The 23,557-nt window shown below is 41.7% G+C and overlaps 1 protein-coding gene across 1 annotated transcript in view; it reads left to right on the top strand.

Moving 5' to 3' along the window:
• The window catches only part of Msn (moesin), a 73,422-nt gene that overhangs the window by 24,306 nt on the left and 25,559 nt on the right, over positions 1-23,557 (top strand). Inside the window, exon 2 of the mRNA XM_046440387.2 lies at positions 19,269-19,352. Within this exon, the coding sequence (XP_046296343.1) occupies positions 19,269-19,352 (84 nt within the window). The remainder of the gene's footprint in view (positions 1-19,268; positions 19,353-23,557) is intronic.

The raw sequence follows: 23,557 nt of genomic DNA, 5'->3' as shown, positions 1-23,557 counted from the left end.
CCGAGCATAGTGTTGGCCACTAATGCAGGTCTTTAGCCTTGTAACTTTGTGGTTGGCATTAGTTTTGTTCTTTGCCTCTCCCTCCCACTGAGTTTGGCATCTTCAACTTGATTTCCTTTTATTCTTCAACTTTTTTTGAGGGGATAGGAAGAAAAGCAAGCCACATGTGTCCCTTTGTTTCTTGAGCCCTTAATAGGACAGCTGGGAGGAGTCGCCTTGCTTTTCTTTCTTCTCCTATGCATGCCACTTGCTCTCCAGGGTCAGGGACTTAATCCAGAGGCTTAAGAATTGGGAGAACAGTTTAGCCTAGTGCCTTCCTGGTATGTGAATGAGCTTTTGGGAAAGACGGTTGGTGGTATAAGCTTGTTATCTATTTTCTCATAAGCTTGTTATCTATTTTCTCCCAATGCTTTTGTATGGGAAGGGAGTAGGCTACTGTGTGAGATTATCCAGTATGTGGGCTAGTTACACTTGATTAACTTTTAGATGAGACCTTTGTTTCCCATCTTCTTTGGTAATTAGAATTGAAGAGAGTTATTAGTCCAGGGTTGAGACCTTGCAGATAGTCAATGGAGTTATCAGCCTACCAGTATTTGATCTATCCTAAGAATTGGCAGATTTGCTTCTAAAGGGCCCATTTTTGTATGTATAGTAAGAATAGGTTTTACATTTTAAAAATTCGAGAGAGAAAAAAAAGCAGCTAATTGGGAGTCCTAGGCAGGAGGATCATGAGTTTGAGGCCAACCTGGACAATTTAGTGAAACCCTGTATCAAAATAAAATAAAGAAAACAAAGGGTGAGTGACACAACTCAATAGTAGAGTACTTGCTTAGCATGTGCAAGGAGGCCCTGCATTAAATCCCAAATTACGCCCCCCCCCCAAAAAAAAAGCAAGCAAGAAAAAAATAAAAATAAGTTAAGAATATGCAATAGAAACCATATGTGGCCCACACAAACAGTACCAAACCCTGGTAGACTATGCTTTTACCATCAATTATTGTATACCATTTCTTTTCTTTTTGGCACCAGGGATTGAACCCAGGGGCACTCAACTACTGAGCCACATCCCCAACACTTTTTAGTTTTTGAGTCAGGGTCTTCTTAATTTGTTTAGGGCCTCACTAAGTTACTTTGAATTTGGCAGTCCTGCCTCAGCTTCCCAAGTCACTATGACTTACAGGTGTGCTACACACTTCTTTTTTATTTGTATTTGTTTTAATTTTTATATTTTGAACTAGGGTCCCTTTATGTTACATAGGCTAGACTTGAATTCGTGGGCTCAAGTAATCTTCCAACCTTGGCCTCCTAAGTAGCTAGGACTATAGGTGCCTGCCACCACACCCAGCTTATGCCCATTTCTTACATTCTCATGACTCCTTTACACTTACCTCTTTCCTGAGACAGGCACATTGAAGGACTTTGAATTTTTTTTTTTTTTAATTTTTAGTTGTAGATGGACACAATACCTTTATTTTATTTGTTTATTTTTATGTGGTGCTGAGGATTGAACCCAGTGCCTCACACATGCTAGGCAAGCGCTCTACCACTGAGCCACAACACCAGCCCCTAAGGCCTTTTAATTTTGATTTTTGTTTGGATTGCTTGTCACAATTCTTAATCCCTTCCATGTTGGTTACTAACTAAACTACTATCTCCTGGGGTACTCTTGGGGTCATAATTATCTGAGGTTAAAATTAAAATTGTATCTTCCTTGGAGTAGAAAGAACCTGATAGATAAAGCTTTCTTCCAGCTCACTGTTCTTTTGTAAAACTTTGCTTTTCATCCCAGATGGCCCCAAATCTGATAAGTATGCAGCTGCTGTTGATAGTAATTAAGGAGATTTGAAAACACAAACATAAAAGTCCAAAGCTGTACTCAACAGGAGATTCCAGAACTGGGGCCAGCTCTTCCTGTTCCTTCCCCCACACTCCATCCCTGGCCTTGCTGAATCAAACCTGTTTTTTTGAGAAGGTGCTTCCTTTGTGCTATTGTGGAACTATGTCCAAACAGAGGGAAACTTGGCTACTTTTGTAGGAAGATACCATGACTCTTTGGAGTTGGGGTAATACTACAGTATGGCCTTAGTGGTAAGCTTACCCAGCCAGGGAAACATTCCCAGTTCCATCTGTAGTCCTTATTCCTTTTGCAGTATGTTGGCTGCTGTGTGTTTATGTGGATATATGCCTGTTTTGTCACTCATATTATGTTGTACCTTTGGGAATCTTTTAAGTGAAAGGAGTGTGGTATCAAGACTAGGTCACTTTCCTGCAAAGGTCAGGGTTATAAGAGGATTTACTCTAGGTCTGCTGTGGATTGTCTTCTTGTCTTCTTGGTGCCATGCCTGCCTTTCCATTTGTAGATGCCCACCCAGCTGCAGGCTACTAGACCTGGGAGACATAACTACTGGGCTTCTGACCAGCAGTAATGCCCAGGGCACAAAGTGGTAAGCAGCACTCATCAAGGCTGCTTATCCTCTCCCATTCTCTAGTGCTCCCAAAGCCTTGCACCTCTACCCACAATAGTGGAATAGATTGTGAATAATATGCAAAAATGCTTCCACTCCTTAAGGACTGAAGCATATTTGTGAGTTGACAGTAAAGTTGGCTTAGATAATTTTCAGGTGACAATAACTGACCATCCCAAGCAGAATAGCCTCACATTTTCCTGTGACTTTTGGGGGTCTGGTTTCTGCTCTAAATCTCGTATTTTGCCCTGAGATCAGTGAGTTTTAGGACCATGGTTAGGCTCTGCTTCTACATGATTTTTTTAAAATAGATAGGAAACTGAAAGAGTTAGTGATGCCCATGACTGATCTAGTTTGCAGTGAACTCTACCCATGGTGCTTTCTGCTACTGCCCTTGGGTGGAGGGGAAGAGAACAGTCTGAGAATCTGCATGGGTGTGTCTATCTCTGTTAAAGAGGAACCCCACTTCTGGGGCGTCTTGAAAGTCCCAGGATGAGGTAGTGGGGGAAAGGAGAAGAGGTGTATGACACTCAGGGTAGAAAGGATAGTTATGGTGGGAAGATTGGAGGATATGCAGAAGAGAAAATGATTAGAAGAACCCTTACTCAGAGGGCAAAACAGTTTGTGAAATCAGAGGGCCCCTGCCCCTTTGCAGAAGCCAGGCAGCCTTGGCTGGGGCCCACCCCAGGCCCTTGCTGTGCTGGTAGCTTTCACTTCCTCTTTGTGTGAATGTGGGGTGGGGAGACTTGGGTGTGGGTGCAGGGGAATCTTATTCTGGTCGCCCCTTCAGTCCTATCTGTAGATGGATGGATTATATATGAGGATTAAAAGCATGTTATAGTTGTCTCTCTCAGTTCTGGAAGGTCTCCTATGAGGTCTGTGGGAGCTAGGGGAGGGCGTGCTCATCAAGTTAAGTTGTGGCCTCAGTGGGGTTGTAGGAACAGAGTCAGCTGCCTACCTATATATTGGGCTACCTTGTCTGGTTTTATCTGTCTGTGGCACATGCCCCATATCTGATAAGCTGGTGCCTAATACCAAATTGTCAAAGCGGTCTCTAATTTTTTTCTTTTCTGATGGATTTTTGGGAAGGACTTGATCTTTAACTTCATGCCTTTTGGAGGGTTTTCAGTTATTGTGTTTCTCTGTTGCACTGCATTGTGTTTCTTGCTCTGTGTCCTTGTATATGCTGTCTCTATCCAGAACGCCACAAGCTCCCCTCTCCCATTAACCTTTTTTCTGTGACAGTCTTATTTATCCTTCAGGATACATTAGCTCTTTCTCTAGAAGCTTAACTTCCTATTTGCCCTTGTCTCTTTACTTTACCCATTATGGACTAGATGGCCCTTCTTTGTGTTTCCACAGTTGCTTCTGATTACCTCTGTCACTGATTATACCCCATTCATGTATATCTATATGCTGACTCCTTCCAATAAATAATATTTTCACACACTCCTGTGTGTTCTCTCTCACATGCACACATACACATGATTAAAATAATCTTTAATTTCATACATACTGGGTGTCTGATATGGGTGGTATATGGAACCAGTATCTATGTGTGTATATGTATATGTAATATATATATGCTTATGTCAGGGGTGTAGGTCCTTTTTTGAAACATCTGAGGTAAGTAAGAGCCTTATTTTCCTTTCCAGGTCCTACTAGAATTATAAACAGATTTTTAGGAGTTTCTTTAGATTGCAGAGTAATATATGTTGTTTAGGACTTTATGGAAGCTGCAGGGTAATCTCTATATTCTTGTGGGGCTATTTTCCTGCTACTTTCTGAAGAAACTAGACAAAAGTTGGGGGATGATAGGAATGAGGGTTCTTGCTCTACCCAAAGAACTGTTATGTGTATGTGGGGGGAGGGGACTGGGTGGGTTCATGAATGCTCACCTCAGCCTTAGGGGGTGCAAAAATATATGTTTATGGTGGGAGGAGTGCTAAAACCCTGGTATTGTTGCTGGATAGGTTAAATACTTTTTACTGCTCTCAGTAAATTGGTAGCTGAGTTTGTGGTTTACAGGGCAAGATGTGGTTTTATCAACTTAAAAAAAAAACACAAAAAACAAAGCCAGCTTTTAGAGAAGTTATAGCCCTTTTAGGGACCAAAAATTAATAAGCTGGATGCCATGTGTTCTCTTACCTTCTCACACCCCCACCACATTTGTCCATCAAAGGGACTTTCAAAAAACAATCACAGATACACAGAACCCGACGGCATTATTTGGGGGTCTCTATACCTCTGCCTCCAGGAAGGCAGGCATGACAAAAGTGAAGACTGTGATCTAGTGGCTATAAACAGAGACACTTGTGGAAGATCAGCCTCTAGCTAATCCACTGGAGGTAGGTATTCTTGAAAGTCTGTATTTTCTTTTAAGTCTATTCAATAAAGCTTGTTTCTTAATGTGGACAAGAGTTGGATTGGGCTACAAGATAGTGTGGGGAACTAGCAGGGTGGGCGACACTAGGGACATCCTGCTCAGAAATAGCCAGCCAAAATCCCTTTTATAAGCCAGCCAAGGACTATGCTACACTGAAGGTGTACACTTAGGCAGTACTGTGGAATGGTATCTGCCTTCTGAGTTCTTACCCTGGTTGGGTGAGGAGGCCCTCCCTGAATACCGAGATGGAATGTTCAGTCACATTCTTTGCTATATTTACAAGCTGAAAAGGAAAGACAAAGGGGAGCCAGGGAGTGAGCTGATTATAGAGGAGTGAAGAAAGATTTAACAATGAGTGGGGCTGTGGTACCCCTTCACCACTCCTTTGTTTTTAGAGCTGCTCCTAAGGGTTTGAAGTCATTTTCTATTTCCAAGTGGCCAAAGTCACTCTTTGACTATTAAATCAAGCTGCTTAAGCAGAAGTGCCAGTGCTAGCATCTAAAACCCATGTTTAGTGAAACAGTGATGTTTGGGATCCTTTCTAAAATATCAGTTTTATTGTCTTGGCATCTCCTTGTTCATTAGTCAAAGAAGAACCCTGGCTTGTTACGTCCAGTTCCTAAATGTAGGAGAAGTTGCTAATTTGTGTTTTTCAAGAATGTTGGTTATAATAGAACTGTTTTTGACCATTATCATCTCTCTGTAGGCATGGATCATCCAATGTAATGTGGACATTATTCCCAGTGATAAGTCACCTTTTTTTCATCTTTTTTTTCTTTTTTTTCATATCCAGATAGATGTTTTATTTATTTTATTTTGGGGGGAAGTCACCCTTCTAAGGGTAGTAGCAGGCCCTTCTTATTCTCATCTGTGAAACTGGGAGATTTACTGCAAATTATTCAGCCTGTTCAGGCAGACAACTCCAGCTCCCTCCCCAGTCAACCAAAGCCTCATCCAGGGAGGGGAAGTGTGGTAATGACATTATCTTTCCCCAGGCAGACACGTGTTCTCTGAGAACAGGATGTGGGGAGGGCTGGGCCCCAGTCACAGGGTATGGGGGCGGGCGCAGGAAAGTAACTGGCAGTGTAGCCATGAAAGTTGGTGCCTGCCTCCTTGACAGAAGCTCAGTGGCATAAAGTGAGTGGGTTCATATTGGTCGCTGTACCAGGCCTTGCCTTGTGACTTCAGCACCCTATAGGTCATTTTGGCAAGGAGTTGTTAGAGTGTTGGGCTCCAGTAGACAATGGGGCTATTTTGCTGCTCTTTCTCAGGGCCCTAGTTGGTTATCTCCCCCAGATGGCTCCTTAGCACACTGAGGTGATTTGCATGTTCAGTTTCCTTTTAGGCCCCATCTTCTTCTTCTCCCTGCCCCCCACTGCTTCTACGGGGGGGGGGGGGGGGACCTTTGGAGATGTGCTGCCTGGGGTGGGGAAAAGAGGATGTAGCTAGCTTCCTGTGTAAGAGAGGGTGGGGCGCCCGCCTTCCTGCCTGTCTGCCCACCGCCCAGCCGCCATTCACCCACATTCACCCAGTGCTTGAGGAACTGCCGGAAGAGTTCATTTCAGAGTCACCAAAGGCTGAGGGGGCTTTCTGGGGCATAGGGATAGGGCTTTGCTCATGCTGGTCCCTCTTCATGATGGGGATAGCTGGGCTCTATTTTTTTTTCTGGAGTCAACAATGCTGAAAGAGCCTTTAAAGGCTAACTTGTTTAACTATTCTCATAATTACAGATGGGGAAACTAAGGGCCCAGAGAACCGTATAATTCCTATGAGGAATTATTGGCAAGGTTAATATGCATAGAATTATAGAAGGTCAGACCTAGAATTCTCTCCCTGTCCCCAAGTTGCTAGTCCAGTGGGTAGTAAACTATTTTGCTAAGCTGTCTGGTAAGCTGCAACCCTGTTCAACCAGAACATCTTTGATTTTATGTACTTCAGATTTTGAAGTTTCATGTAATTTTTTGTTTGGGAGAGTGAGGAGGCAGGAAGCTGCTAAAAAAGTTGGAAACCACTGAGTAAGACCTACCAAGTACAGTTGGGGATAGACAAACCTAGAGGGAATAGGGAGTATACCAAAGTTACTGGGACCAGACCCAGAACTGAGCTCTGGGCCACCATTCTTGGCTGGTTGCTCCCAGGTAATAGTGTGACTGTCTCCACCACAAAAAGGACCACCCCTACCATGTGCTGCTTTGTTCTTCTCACATCTCAGTGAGGACCCTTCTTGTAGCATCCTAAGACAGAGCTAGAGGCCAGCGTGTACTAAATTTCTTAGATGGAGTAAATGATAATAGTTAAGCCTTTGGAAGGATCCTCTGTAACCTTAGATAAGAGCAATTTAGAAGGACAAACACCATTGTACTTGTAGTTGAGGAGACCTGGTTTCTAGTTTTGTTTCTGCATTTGAACAAGTTGCTTTTCACTTCAATGAGCCACTATTTCTCCCTTCTGTAAAATGGTGCTTGTCTGTGCCCTTCCTTTCATACAGGGTTGAATCCAGTGCCAATGCATGTGTACACATATCTTTTAATCTGTAGAGCTGTGTGTGATGGAACACTCCTATAATCTCAGTGATTTGGGAGGCTGAAGCAGGATGATAGCAAGTTTGAGGCCAGCCTGAGGAATTTAGCAAAGCCCTATTTCAAAGTTAAAAGGTGAGGAGGGCTGGGGATATAGCTCAAGGTAAAACTCCCTTGGGCTCAATCCCTAGTACCTAAGTAAATAAAAAAATAAATAATTTGTACAACACTGTACATGTGGAGAAAAGATTATTATTGTATATAGATGGGCCAGAGGCTTGGCCATTGAGGTTATAGGAGAAAGGAACTAAAATGTATCAAGTATCTACTGCATTCCAGGTGTTTTCCTCTAAGTAAAGGGGGTAATGCTAACCTCATAACAATCCTATGAGATAGGCATTACTACTCCCTAACACTAACCCTAAAGCTAACCCTAGCCCCAGCCCTAACGCTAGCCTTACTTGTAGGGAAATTGAGGCTTCAAGAGGCCTAGGGACTTCAGAGCCCCAAGTCATTTTCAGATATTTATTAAGAAATCTTAAGAGTGTGCAATGATTTCTATTGGAGCTTTCAGCGCATTCCATGCCCCACTCCAGCCCCTCACCTCTGGTGGAGATGGGGTTGTCTCTTATTTTCTTCATGTCTCAGTTCTGGGCTTTTGACCCCAAGCTTTTTTTGTTGGTGCACCAAGCTCCTTTAACCTTTAGCTGATGGCCTTGAGTCAACTGCCTTTTGGCTAATAAAAAGGGCCTGCTACTACTCTGGGAATGCTGATAGGGGGATACAGGGTTTTATTAGCTCACCAAACAAACATAGTTCTTGGTGAAGATTATGTAGCTAGAAGATGGCATTTGATTCCCTTCCATAAAACTCAGTTTCCTCATTGGTAAAACAGGTTGAAGGATGCTTGTTTTGCATGTGTTTCTTGGCTAGTATGCTTGTAATAACAATTAACTCTCTGAAAAAAACATGATTTGTACTGTCTGGCAATTCCCATGTTGTAAATGCTCCCACTGTGGCCGATTCAAGCTGCCAACACAAAGTCCTTGATGAAGAAGTTGGGAAGAGATGTGCCTGATCAACTCTACTGTAAGCTGATTCCAGTGTACCATTGTTAGTCATGCTTATCTTAGACTTCCTCCTCTCTTCTCCAACTTGATGATGTCAGTATGTAAATGCAACATCCTCTACTACGTCCATTTTGTTCTCTAAATTCCTAGGTCACCCAGGAAAGGGAGAACATAATTTAAGGTCTGTTTCTTGCCTGAAAGTTCTCCCAGGAAAGAGTGAATACGCAGTGTTTGAGAGAGACAGGCAGGAGGATCCTGAGTATGAGGCCTACCTGGGCAACTTGTAAGTCTCTTGTCTAAGAAAAAAAATTAATAAGTAAAGAAGCTCAGATCTTAAGAGGCTCTAATTGGGGCCTGAATTAGAGCATTTTGATCAATGTGTTTTGGCTGTTGAAGTATCTGCACCAGTTTTTTTCTCCCACTGTCTGGTTCTTGACTAGATGGGGGGATGATTGAAGACTCTGGACAACAGCCAAAGGTTTGGCACACTTAGTTTTCTGACTGGAATTCTGAAGTCTCCTTCTCCTGTCTGCAGAGCCTGCTTTTCTGGGCTAACTTCAAGGTCCCTGACATGGGGAATCTCTGGCCCAGAAAGCATTTTTGAGGACCAGACTTGTATGGTCCTATGTTCTCATCTCACCACTGTCTGTGCCAAGGGATGTTACTTTAAATTTCCAAGATGAGGCCAGGCATGGTGTCGCATGCCTGTAAGCCCAGTGACGTTGGGAGACTGAGACAGTAGTATCACAAGTCGTAGATCAACCTCAGCAACACAGCAAGACCTTGTCTCAAAATATAAAAAAGGACCAAGGATAAAGCTCGCTGGCAAAGTGCCCCTGGGTTCAATCCCCAGTACCATAAAAATAAAAAATAAGATAAACTTCCCAGATGGTAAGAATCACTTGGGATACTTGTCAAAATATAAATTCTCAAACCTCTCTTCTGGGGTCTATTTTATTAAGCTTGGGGTAGGATCCAAGAATCTAGGTTGTTTGACTAGCAACACAATGATACGTATGATCAGTTAAGTTTCGGAAACAATGTAATAGCACTTCACAATACTCTTGCCAACTTGGCATCATGATGCCCATTTTACAAGTGCGGAGAACTGAGAGCTCATAGTTTGTTATTTATTCATGGAGCTGGATCTTATACTCAGGTTTTCAGAATATAAAGCCATATTCCTCCTAATACAAACATATTACTTTAGTGTAAAATAGTGTCTGCAGTGGTGGACAGTAATGATTCTTGGTAGGGAGGAGCAGGCATAATTCTTACCTTACTTTACAATTAGGGAAACCAAACTGCAGAGGGATTTTGGAGCAGTAGCAGGACTGACCACATCCTTGATCTTTTGTGAATGTGGGTTGTGTTTAACTTGGGAGAGCTATTTATCAATCACTGCAGTTCTTTACTTGCTGTGTTTCCCTTTGATAGCCCATAAGAGGTTCAGGAAGCTATAATCCATGCCATGGGCTCCCAAATTTGGTTGGGTCTTAAAATTATCTGAGACTTTTAACTTCTGATGCCTGGACCCTATTTCTAACCCAGTAAATCAGAATCTTTATGCATGAGGCCAAGGAATCTGTATTTATAATTTTGCCCTGGGTAATTCTGATGAGCCATTCTGCAACTCGGTCTGTGATCTCTGGGTTACCAACCAAGGGAGTTGGAAGTCCTGGTGGGTTGTGTTGAGGGATGGGGGCTTGTGTATATTCTGGGACATGACTGAAGAAAATGGACAGGCAGAGTCCAGAATAATGAAAGAAGATCAAGCAGCCTTTGAAAAGCATAAGGTAACATAAGTACTCTGCTGTGTTTTGCTCCCCATGTGACTCTGCTTCTTTCTGGGTGGTGGGGAGATCCCTATCCCTCCCAAGAGAGAAAGCATTTAAAATAACTTAGGGGTATGTGTGTGCATCTAACTATTGTTCGTGGTTTCACATTGTCTAAGCCAACTTGAAATGTAATTACATTTTAGAGTTTACCCCTAAAGGAAAAGAGTCCTTTATGCTAGAATGGCTCTTTGGAGGTTTTCTCAGGCAGCTCCTAGTCTTCTATAGTCAAATGAGTTTTTGTTTTAAATCATCTCTGACATCTAGGATATTTGTAACAAAATGGCTAAAAGAGGAAGAGTTAATTATCACATTCTATTCATGATGTGCCAAGTACTTTCATGTCTATTTTTTAAGATAAATTGTTCAATGACCCTGTAGTGAGATTGACATTATTAGACCCACTTTATACATTAGGAAACCAAGTTTTGTTGTTTTCAAATAACAACAAAACCCAACAACAACCTCAACCTCAACAAACCCCAGATCTCAAGCATATCAGACAAGTGCTCTACCACACCAGTCCTAGAAACTGAATTTTAGAAAGAGAAAGGTCAAATAGACTCCAAAGCCTCTTTCTGTTATATCATACTTTGCCTCTGAAAGAGCTGAGACCATTATTTCTTGGAAAAGGACTTCAATTTGGGGGGTTTCCCAGGTACCATGTTTGGATACCAGCTCACCAGCAAGGTAAGTAGGAAGCCAAACTTAGTGTAGTCTTTGGTTGAAAACAGAGCTTTTGTAAAAATTTTGTTTTGCTGTTTCTTCTGGTACTGGAGATTAAACCAAATCCTTGCACATGCCAGGCAGGGATTCTACCTGTGAGCTTTTAATTTTTATTATGAGACAGAGTCTCACTTTTTGGCTAGGCTGACCTCAAACTTGTGGCCCTTCTGCCTCAGCCTCCCAAGTAGCTGGGATTGTAGGCATGCCTGGTTTAAATGATTTTTTTTTTGACTAAGTTAAGAAGCTACCTCCTTCCCCTGCATAGTTGACTGATTGTGGCTTCAACTTTTTTAACAGAAGACAGGGTAGGATTCCCATGAGCAATTGATGGAACCGAAGCTAGGTCCTGGATCAGCTCCAGTGTGCTCGAGAGATGTAATGCTGGAGGTTGCTGGGGTATGCGCCTGAGCAGGGGAAATAGAGCCCTCTTCTGGTGCCCTGGGCAGAACTGTCATCTTTAGGGATCCGAAAATGGTCTGTGTCTCCAGTCTACCAATACTTCCTGTAACACATGCAAGCAGGAAGCTGGGTCAAGCAGGAAACTGACGTGAGAGAGTAAAGCCCAGCTGGGTGTGGTCCCAGAGTAGTTTTGCCTATTTGGAGACTTTATTAACGGTGGACCTGCTTCCTTTGTATTTCAGCACCTTCAAAATTTTATGTGAATTGAAGGAATCCATTCTTGGCTGCACTGATAAAGACATTTTTCCTGAAATTCTCTGCCTCTTTCCTTCCATGTTGTTATAAAAGACTGAGCTTCCCTATAATGTATGATGGTGAATGTCTCAGCCTGAAAGTTAAGCCTGTCCTCTGTTGGAAGCTAGACTTCGAAGCAGTGCCAGCTTAGAATTTTTCAGAGAAGTAAGCTGATCCAGCCTCTTCTACATAAGTCTTTCCAGATCTGCAGTAGTGCACATGAATTGTCTACTGTGTTCTAAGAGCCAGGGTGGCACTATAGCTTATTAAATAGGCTATTCAGTCAAGAATCAGGTTTTCAATCCATGCTCGCATAATACTTATAAGCTGTGTGACCCTGAGCCAGTGCCTCCCCTTCTCTGGAGCTAAGTGTCCCCAGCAGTATTTTGTGGGCTTTGAATCACATGATCTCTGAGGTCCCTTTCAGATCTGAGTTTGGGATTCTGAAATGTTTATTGTCTTGGAAAACCAGAGATGAGAAGTTCAGAAGGGAGAAGTCAAATGATAGGGTGAGTGGATTAAAACCATGAAGAAGTATAAAGAGGAGGAATGGCTATGCTAAGTAAGGACATGGCCCAGCAGCCCATGTGCCTGGGAAGGAGATTTGTGATAAGGTGAGGCAGTTTGCTCTTAGGGACTTATTTTTGTCTTGGGTGAGCTGCTTATGATAGTGAGACCTGGAGTAAGGTGTAGATAGTAAGGATCTTTTTTCTTTCCTATTACATATGGACAGAAAAACGGGGGGGGGGGGGTGCAAAAGATCATGTAATTAAGTCTGGGTTGATGGAAGCTTCAGCTTGCTAAAATGACATCACCGTTACTGATTTTTTTCAGCCTTGTCCTCTGCCCTGAGCTCCCTTCTCATAGTGATAAGGTAGTTATGCTCTCATGGCTAAGATGGGTTAATACCTCACACATGATAATTAGAAGATAACACTCAATCTCCAGTATGTTCTTGTCTCTCAGTTGGAATGGTTCTTGGGGAACTTTTGGAGGTCAGGGCTGGGGCAAAACAAATGAAAGAGTCCCTTGTCTCCCATGCCTTCTGGAGCAGTTGGAGTGGTTAAAGAACTAATGCTGACCCATTAAGGTATGGGTGTGGGTCGGTTTGCATAGGTTTTCTTTTTTAGAAACTACTGGAAAAAGGAATAGGCACAGGAAAAGGTTAACCCCAGGCAGGTTTTGCCAGATATATTAAAGATCTGGAAATGAGCATGAAGAGGTCAGAGCAGATAACTGTACCAGGTACTAATTCTTGAGGGTTGGAAGAGGCTGAATTGCTAGAAAGTGAGTCAGTGGAGGAGGAGGAGATGAGGATGAGGAGGGGGAGGAGGGGGAAGGAGGAAGACTAGAGGGAACAGGAAGAGAAGGAGGAGAATGGCTCCTAAGCTAAAGATTCAGAGTGACTCTTATTTTTCCCCTTATGGAAAATAGCTGCTTGAGGCAGTGCTGTCATCCCAAGAAGCAAGACAGACCAGGCCCCTAGCCTGCCCTACCCTGGCGCACAGCACAGGCAGCAGGAAATTGTGGGTTCTGGAACTAAAATAGTAGGGATTTGCCTCCAGGCTGATGAAGGAGTTTGGGTGACATAGTGGTGACTACTCTGGCCAGGAAACAGATTGGATTTCTAGCATTGCCCTGGTAGGGCTTGTCCTTTCTCTTGCTTCCTTTCCCCCAAATTATAATTGCCTTCTTCTTCACACTATCAGCCCCACCGAAAGCCTAGAGGGAGTGAGCACTAGGCGAGAATGGGGAGATGGCAGGTGGGAGGTGAGGTCATTGAGCTCAGACCAAACTGGGCTGACTCACAATTTCTGCCCCAGCAAGGCAAGGGGGCCTTCCCAAGTAGTGTTTCCCAGATGTACCCAGGCTTCCTATGCCAAGAGTGTTTGGGCCAAGGCCAAAATAGTTGCCAAGGCAGTGTCTAGAGACAGCAGTGAAATCAGCATGACTAGAGAGGTGGGTGGAGTTGTGGAAGGAGCTCCAGGAATGTCCAGAAGACCCGCCTCCACCAACTGCTGTCTGAGTAAATGTGACTTTAGTGATGTTAAGTCAGACTGTGGGTGATATGGCTGGCATATAGTTGGCAGACAGTAAGTGTTCATTTCTATTCTTTGTCACCTGCATCTGTGCACTTTGGTTATTTATCTATGAAGTAGGGCCAGTAATGCTTATCCCTTCTGCCTAGGAGCGCCATGTATTAGGCTAGTTACTTGTGATTTTTTGACTCTCTCTGTTTTCCCATCTGTTTCTTTCAAACTTCTCTCCAGAAAAGAGTCACATTGTAGTTCAGTGACAGTAGGAAAACCATCACCAGAACCCCTCTATCACCTGGGTGTTCCTGGCTATAGTGAAATACAGTCCCTTATGTGAAGCTGGCCAGGCCTATATAAGAAAGCATTTTAACTGCTGCTGCCAAGGAAGAGTTAGCATTTGATTTGATTATTTTTGTTTCTCAGGTCAGCCAATCAGGTACATGGGAGAGATCCCAGTTAGTTAAAGCCTTGGATGGTGGACCACCAAGATGGGTTTGTTAGTACTCAGAGAAGAGCTTGGTGTGGGAAGTGTCTATGTTCAATTGTTCAATAAATAACAATAGGTTTATTGTTCTTGGACTAGAGGTGGGAGGGCTAGTGTGTGTGAAAGGATGACCCCCCCCCCAATAAACACCCAGACATTTTTTGTTTCTTAAACCCTTAATGTTCTCCATAGACACAATATTTTACCTCATACTGTGCCTAGATCCTCAATCCCAGCTTAGGCAGGAGTTTAACTGTATTAGAGTTCTCTGCTGGGGACTACATATTAAAATGCTACTCCTCCCAGGTTAGCACCTCTACTCCTGCCAAGCCAAGGGGCTGCCTGTGAAATTTCTGACAAATTCAGAGGTTTCATTTTCTGGTTTTTGCCTCCCAAACTAGACCACACTCTTCTCAGTGAGAGAGCAGATACCAGACTTAAAAGGAGGGCAGTGGGTACCCACAAATGTGAGTATCCATTGGGCCCTGTGTGGCAGTGGGTCTGCGCTTACAGCTCATCTTGTACATTTGGGTCCCAGAGATCAGAACTCCTAAACTACCCCTCAACTTCAGGACCCAGTTATGTTATTACCCTTATTCTCTCCCACCCCACATCCTTTTTTTTGGGGGGGAGGGTTACTGGGGATTGAACCCAGGGGCACTTAACCACTGAGCCACATCCCCAACCCTTTTTTATATTTTATTAGAGACAGGGTCTCACTGACTTGCTTAAGGCCTCGCTAAGTTGCTGAGGCTGGGTTTGAACTTGCGATCCTCCTGCCTCAGCCTCCTGAGCTTCTGGGATTACAGGCATGTACCACTGTGCCTGGCTTCTCACCCCAATTCTGACACAGAGAAAGCAGGAGAACACAAACCCATGGCCTCATCCTTATGACTCAAATTTTCTTTTGAGTTAAGTGTAGCAAGAATGGAAGTTCCTTTGTATTTGTTGTTTTTTTTAATGTCTCCATAATGAAGATCAGAAACCTCAGGCTTCAATCATTAGAGAAGCTCCACAGGAGTGACAGAAACCCTGAGCAGAATTCAGGAGGAACTCATTTTAGTTGGGTTTCATATGGACAGCTTCAGATTTTAGGAGATCCCTTGTTCCAGGTTGATGTCTGTCTAGGAGGGAGGAAGCATGGCCAACAAAGGCCTCTCTGGCATGCTTATTCCTAATGAATTTATTTAAGAAACATTTCCTTAACAAATATCTGAGAACCTCCTAAGTACTAGTAGTAAGCCTCACCCTTTGTCAGATTGACATGACCTTCAATTGACAAGATTTGCAAGAGATGCTGCCATACTTCCTTGAAAATTCTTTTCAATAGTTTGAACTAAAGGGAACTCCTAGGTTGTGGAAAGTTTCCCTGGAGTTTTACCTCTTTCCTCAGTTTCCTCCCTACTTTCTTCCAAAAATCCCAGTTTTTATTTTATCAGATTTTTTTCAGAACCTCTAGCCTAGCTGGCTATAGTGACAGGATTAAGATCCAGCTTTTTAGCAAAGTAGCTTTCTAGCAAAGTCTTCAAGACCTTCCATCTGCCTCCCCAGCTTCTTTGTTCACTCTTTATTGTGAAAGCCTCCTTCATCCTGGAATAAATCTACATACTTGGTTCTAAACAGGTCCTCTGTGTCCCTGCTTTCATCTAGGCCATTGCACATATTGGTTTCTCTACCTGGGATACTTGAGTACTCTTTACTCCTACAGTCTCCCTTTTTGAAAAAATCCAGCTTGTCTTTAGAGACTGGTACAAATACCACTTTGAACTCAGATTCTATTTCCACAAAAGTTTTTTCTGTTCTTCTGGTTTGACACTTCTTAGAGCCTCCCTTGTACATTTTTAGTTTTATCGTTACTCATCAAGTACTTTGAGGGCAGGGAATTGTTCTACGTCTCTACTGTAACCACAGTTTTCCTTAAACATTGTGTTCCATCTTTTGAGTAAATTAAAATAAATGTGTAGGAAGAACTTTAACCTGAAATCCTTGAACCTCCATGGGAATCATGGATAGAGTTTATAATGAGAAGGATCTCTGAAGTTGGATGGAGGAAAAATGTATACAGTTGGCACTCTAAATATGTGGATTCTCATACATAGATCAACCAATTGTGGACTGAAAATATTTGGGAAAAATTGAGTCAATACTGAACATGTATAGACTTTTTTCTTGTTGTTATTGTCTAGGTAATATATGTATAACAACTATTGACATATCTTTTACATAGTATTAGGTGCTATATGTAAACTAGAGAGGATTTAAAGTATACAGGAGGATGTGCATAGGTTATATGCAAAACTATGCTGTTTTATGTAAGGAACTTAAGCATCCATAGAACTTGATATCTGTGGTGGGTCCTGGAACTGATCCCACATATATATTGAGAAACTGTCTTTGTTTTTACTGTCTTTGTTTTCACTAACCTCTAACTTATAATTCATCTTATTTTCCAATTAAGAATGTAGGCAAAAACAAAAAAAACAACAAAAAAATGCACCAGAAGTAAATGTCCCTATGATTTTCTCACCATTGAGAATGTAAAATAGTTTTATGTCATCATTTAATCATTATCGATTTCTCAAAGTAACATTTATACTCATGAATTTGAAATTATGATAGTAATAATTTATTAATAAGACTCAGTTCTAGGTAATTAACATAATAAATAAACATACATTATCAAATTTTGATTATCTTTAAAATAATTGACCTCCTTATATTTACTTTATTTCATGCATTTACATATATTCTAAGAAGGGGGTCCATGGACTTCACCACATTAGCAAGATTGATACATGGCATGAAAAGGTAGAGATGTAAATTTTCTCAATCTCTCTATGTGTGTACTGTTATGTCTGTCTATGTGTTGTACCCCTCAGTTGCTGCCTATTCATATAACCGATATTTTGTGAGTACCCACTGAGTCTTGGGTACTAGAGAGGTAATTCTAAGTTTTATACAAACTTTAAGGTCAGAATGAAGTCCTGTGTACTAGAAAGCCCACTGTCTCCATTCCACTCTCTCCTGTCCCCCCTGTCATTGGTGTTTTGAGGTCACCCCTGACCCAGCTCAAGGGTGATATGAGGCTAGATACAGCATGGTGCCCCCGAAACTCCAGTCCACTTGATCTTATTCCCGCTGCTTTATGAGGGTCCATTCTATTGGAGTCACTGAATTGGCAGGAAGCCTAGGGTAACACCAAGTCAAGATGGCCAACCTTGCTTTACTCCCACGTGGTACTTACTTACTTGTTCCTGCCTTCAGGGCCTTTCCTGTCCCATTGTCAATCCTGAAATAGATTTCCTCCCTGGATCCCTGGTGAGATTTATTTACAAAGTTGTTCCCCCAGCAGGGCCTGATCTTCAACAGACTTGTTTAACCAGCAAAATGGTTGCTGGCCCCCTCTTCCTGGCTACCTGACCCTTGTGCTCAGGAAAGGCTCAGAGGTTGAAAGAGTATTAAAGCTTTATGTCTTACCCACTATGTGGGGATTTACTTCTTTGAGAATATAGAGCTCTAGATTTAGTCTTTCCCTCAGTAGTATAAGTAGTATGGCACCAACCTAGAAAATTAGATTTTGTGTGTGTGTGTTTTTAAAAAAGAAAGCACCCAATCACATCACTACTCAAAAAATACCCCTGACTAACATTTGGACATTATTTCAATCATCTCTGTGTGTGTGTGTGTATGTGTGTATATGTATATATATATATATATATATATATATATATATATATATATTACGCAGTTGATTTATTGAAATGTATTATATGAAATCTTATTTATACTTATATAATATAACTAAAGTATCTTCTCTGGGCATGAAATAGTCTTTGTAAAGATTTTATATGAGTATATAATAAGCCATCTTGTGGCTGCCCCATATAGTTTACTTAAGCAAAATGTCTGATAATTAAAAAATCATATTTGATTTCTTTTAATGGGAGACTTTCACACTTTGTAAGAGAAAATTACATATTGCTTTAATCAGGAGGTTTGCTCTTTGACCTTAATTCAAATGTGTCTCTCCCACTTATTAGTAATGTGACTTTAGGCAAATATTTATTTCTTTATCCCCAATGTGGAGATAATACTTTCTACTTCACAGGGTAATGTAGACTGATATGAAGTATCCAGTGAGTAGAAAGTCTGGATACATGAATGCTGTTGTGTATTGTTACTATCAGTACAATTATCATCACTACCAACCTCTTAGCCAAAGGAAAAAATATTTAAGACCTAGGTTAGGAAGTATATTTGTAAACGCAGTGGCTATGTTTACTAGTGCTGATGAAATCGTGTGTGGCTACCTGTTATTTTGTTCTGGACTTATCCTTTTGTCCCTTCCTTCACATAGTTTTGGTAGAACCTCTATGTTGTCCACACCCATCTCTGCTGAGGCCCCCTTCCTCTCTTGTGCCTAGGGAGGCCAATGAAACATAAATACAGGAAGCATTAACAATGCAAGGCAGTGTATAGAACCACATACGTCACCCACTGGAATGGTCCTTGGAGATCAGCTACTTTAACTAATTGTCCCTGCCCCAATTCTGCCCTTGCACAGATAAGGGAAACTAAGGCACAGGAAAGAGATGAGAATTATCTGAGGTTGTATACTTGAGTCAGTTACAGGTTTGTAACCCAGTGTTCTTTATCCCACCATTAACTTGCCTCCACAGTTATCTCACAGTACTTTAGATAATCCAAGTAGTAGATCAGAGTTGAGACGAGAATGCTGTAGGAGGTGGAGAAGACTTCCCGGAAGAAATATAGTCAACACTTTATTCTCTTGGTTGTAGGCTGATTTGCATTCTCATTTGCCCTTTGGTAAACATTGTTCTGTGTCTGTGTGTTTTTTGTCTTCAATAACCTGGTTGGGTACAGGGTTGGGTTGTGGCTTATGTTAGTAGCCCCCCTTCACCCCACCAATATCTAAGTTACTCAGGTTCTTAGCATCCTAGTTCCTTCCTATGTAGTTCAACAGAGACACTTATCCTAGTCTCTGATGAGCACAGATTGAGTTGACCAACCTGCTTTCTTTAATCTCATTCTAGATCAGTGTGCGTGTGACCACCATGGATGCAGAGCTGGAGTTTGCCATCCAGCCCAACACCACTGGCAAGCAGCTGTTTGACCAGGTAAGGGAGGGATTTATTGCTCCTTAAACACCTTCCCTTCTCCCAGTAGCTCTCATCACAATGCTGACTATCCATGCCCTTGCCTTTTGTCAGAGAACTTCGTTACCTACTTGATCCTCCTAGATAGGTCTAAACAAATGCTGACCCCAGACTTAATAGAGAAGGAAGGCAAATTTTAAGTTTGGAAAACTGTACCCCCATGGCCCTAATTAATCCTATTCTTGGTCCTAAACAAAGGAGAGAAGAGGAGGAGAGTATGATTCTGTACTAGATGCTCCAAAATCAAAAGCATATGGAGCCTTCCTTTAAGTTATGAAATATGTAAGTGCTCTCTTCTTCATTTTAATGATGAGATTCACAAGTTAAATAACTTCTTATTCACTGTTGGTGTCTGACTAGAATTTTGAACCTCACATTCTTTTTTTTTTTTTTTGTACCAGGGATTAAACCCAAGGGCACTTAACCAATGAGCCATCCCTTTTTATTTTTTGTTTTGAGACAAGGTCTCAGTAGGTTGATTACAGCTTCACTAAGTTGCTAAAGTTGGCCTCAAACCTGCAATACTCCTACTTCAGCCTCCTAAGCTGCTAAGATTACAGGCGTTTACCACCATGCCTGGCTGAATAACACATTCTTGTGGGGATTTGAAGCCCTCATTCTTGCCACTGCAACACACAGTCTCTGTCACTTCTTTTTTTATTATTTTTAGTAGAAGGAAACCAGCTTATTCTCCCTGAGGTATTGAATTCTATGTACATTTCTTCTGTGTTGTTTTTTGTTTGTTTTTGTTTTGCACTGAGGATCAATCCCAGGGGTGCTTAACCACTGAACCACATCCCCAGCCCTTTTTTATATTTTATTTAGAGATAGGGTCTCGCTGAGTTGTTTAGGTCCTCAGTAAGTTGCTGAGGCTGGCTTTGAACCTACAATCCTCCTGCCTCAGCCTCCTGAATCTCTGAGATTACAGGATGTGCCACTACTCTAGGCAATATTTCTTTTAAAGAAATGTTGTGACATAGGAAACACTGGAGGTGATGGATACAGTAGGAAGGTAGTTTATCTCTTTTGGCCATGCTATGGAGATAATTGTTTACTCTCCATTGGTGAAGCATTTATTTCCATTTTTAACTCAGGGGATGTGCCTTCACTATGAATCACCTTTGTCAGACAGGTGTGCTGAATGTTTTAGCTTGTCACTGCTGTGATCAAAATACATAGCAAGAAAAACTTAGGGGGGCTGGGGTTATGGCTCAGTGGTAGAGCGCTAGCCTCGCACATGCAAGGCCCTGGGTTCGATCCTCAGCACTACATAAAAATGAATAAATAAATAAATAAAATAAAGTTTAAAAAAAGAATTTAAAAAAGCATTTCTTTAAAAAAAAGAAAGAAAAACTTAGGGAATGGAAAGTTTATTTGGGTCTCATATTTTCAGAGGTATCAATCCATAGATGACCAACTTCTTTGCTCTTGGTCAAATAAGGCAGCACATCACGGGTGAAGTACCCAGCAGAAGAAAGCTTCTTGGCTGATGGTGTGGTCAGAGAGAGAGAGAAGGGGGCAGGGGCTGCAGGGAAGATGCACCCTTCCAGGGCATACCCCTAGGGACCCACCTCTTCTAGCCATAGCCCACCTGCCTAGAGTTAGCACCCAGTCAGTTTAAACTAAGATAGACTAATTATATTGCAACTCTCACAGTTCAATCATTTTATTTCTAAATATTCCTTCAGAAATTCAGGAGCTTTGGGGGGACACCTCATGTCCAACCATAACACCAGGTAAGGGCTACAGAATTTGGTGGTATTTGAAGACTCTGTAGGAGCCAAGGGAATGTGCCATCTATGACCAAACTTCCAGGAGCAAAAGTTGGACTACCATTTCCAGAGACTGGGGCCCCATTAGATGGACCATTATCTCATTTTCCAATGGCCTGTGATGGGATGAGGTTTGACTTATTGTCCAGGAAATCGGGACTATTCATTGCCTTGGTGGATTCTCTATGATTTCTTGCTTCCTTTTCCCCCTTGTTCTCTGGGTCCTTCTACTCTATGAGAAATTCCCCATGGTCAGTTAGGGGAAGGAAGAAAGAAGGGGGTCATTTTCAAATGGGCTAATTCTGTTCTTGTGAATAAACCTTCTGGTACAAGGAAAGACAATGGGAGAATGGAGATGGGGGGTGGCTTTTTTCCATGCAGGTCACTATATAAGAAGAAGGAAGGAAGAGATGACTAGAATTATGAGGACAGCTTTGGGCATGTCTTCTGAGTCCCTGATATCATGGCAAGTGGAAAAATTGTTGTCTGTAGCTAATACAGATGAGAATTAACATTTGCCCAGGGGTTATGTATATTAGGTACTATGACAAGCATTTGACTATCACAAAGCAATCTGAGTGCAGGAATTAATACTGATATTATTTTATGGATGAGGAAATAAAATTCTCATTTACTTAGTTAGACCTTCAGAAAATTCTTAAATATCTCTGGATTGTTATCCTCATTTTGTAAAAAAAAAAAGTCTTATATCTACCTTAACTAGATTTTTGTGAAGGTGCAAAATAGTATATTATTATTTATACCTCTCCTGCTACTCCCTAAACAAGTTATAGTTACATAAGATCAAAAAAGAAAAATTAGAGGGCTGGGGTTGTAGCTCAGCGGATGAGCACTTGCTTTGTATGCATGAGGCACTGGGTTCAATCCTCAGCACCATTTAAAAATAAATAAATAAAACAAAGATATTGTGTCCATCTATAACTAAAAAGAAAAAAAAGAAAAATTAGAAGAGAATGACAATAAGAAAATACAAATAGGAAAAGAAAGTGTTATGTAAAGCATCCAGTATGTAGTAAAGATGTAATAAATGATAGCTCCCTTCCCAATGCTATGATGCTTCTTGTCTCATTCATGAGATACAGTTGAAAGATAGGCTTGATGATCTTCAGAATATCTAACTTTGGATTTAGCTGGTACTTGCTTCTTCTCTAGAGTTTGTTTTATGTTTTTGTTTTGAATCGTACAGGGTAATCATTTATTTAATTTATAAAAATACAAATTAGTTTGACAAATTTTTAAACACATGCATTTACTACAATTAAAGTAATGTGCTGACATTCACATAGCTCACAAGTGATTACAGTGCTAGTCTGGAATGACTGAATGCATTTTGATTATATTAAGGTTTTGCATTCTCCCTTTGCATGCAGGTTTTACATTGGAGAGCTTTTAAAGGGATAGCTTGGTGAAGTCAAAAGGGCACTGAATGGAAAGTGAGCCTTTAAGCTCTATGGCTGCTCTCACAATAACTCCCTGTGATACTTTATATAAATCTTTCCCCTCTTTGGGCCTCAGTTTCCCCATCTCTACATTGTGTAATGGATCTCTCAAATCTGATTATCTCCCCCAAATTTATCTCTGGCATTTATGTATTCTATATCTCTTTTTCTCCTATTTTAATATCCACTATTTGGATTTCAGGCAGCCCTTTTCTGTAAAAGGAAGGGAAATGCCTCATTTAAGTATGATTAGCTATTGGCATATGCAGGGGTTGAGGGAAGGCAGCTGGCAGGGGGACATCTCTTCTTGGGCAGGTCTCTGTCTCTAAGACTGAAGGGATTAGGTGCCCAGAGACTACACAGGCTGTTGGGCCCTATGTTTCAGACAGCAATATCATTATGTGCAACAGCTATAGGGGGGAGGGTATCATTCAGGGTGCATTTTGTGGTCCAGCTGAGAGCCAGAGGCTCCTTCAGCCTCTACCTAGACTTCTTCTCAGAGCCCTGATTCTACTCAGTCCCCCTCCCAAGCCAAATGACGCCATCCCCTGCCCTCAACACTGGGGGCTTTGTCCGTTTGCATTGGAGGGGGATGGCTGTGGAGGGTGAGGAAAGCATGATTTAGAGCCTTGGGCAGAGAAATTCTTGAACAAAGAGGTTTATTAACTTCTAAAAGCCACAAGGCATGGTAATTCTTTGTGAGTGTTGGTTTGGTTTGGTACTGTGGGTGTGGTTCTGAAGGAAGCTCAGATGGTAGGGAGCCCTGGTTAGATTGGTATACTGGTTTTGAAGGCTACTCCTTCCCAAATAGAGCCCTTGAAAGTTTTTCATAATGGTTGAGAAAAGAAGAGAGAGGAAACCAGGAAGTTCATGACTTCTCATCCAGAAGACCAGTGTTTGTCTTGTGAGGTATCATTTATTGAATATCTCTGGC

This window comes from Marmota monax, unplaced genomic scaffold (genome assembly GCF_021218885.2).
Source record: "Marmota monax isolate L192 unplaced genomic scaffold, Marmota_monax_Labrador192_F-V1.1 WCK01_AAM20220418_F8-fsc00134, whole genome shotgun sequence".
Classification (NCBI taxonomy): Eukaryota; Metazoa; Chordata; class Mammalia; order Rodentia; family Sciuridae; genus Marmota; species Marmota monax.
Note: the sequence above shows the minus strand (reverse complement) of the source record. Positions and strands in the feature narration are given on the sequence as shown.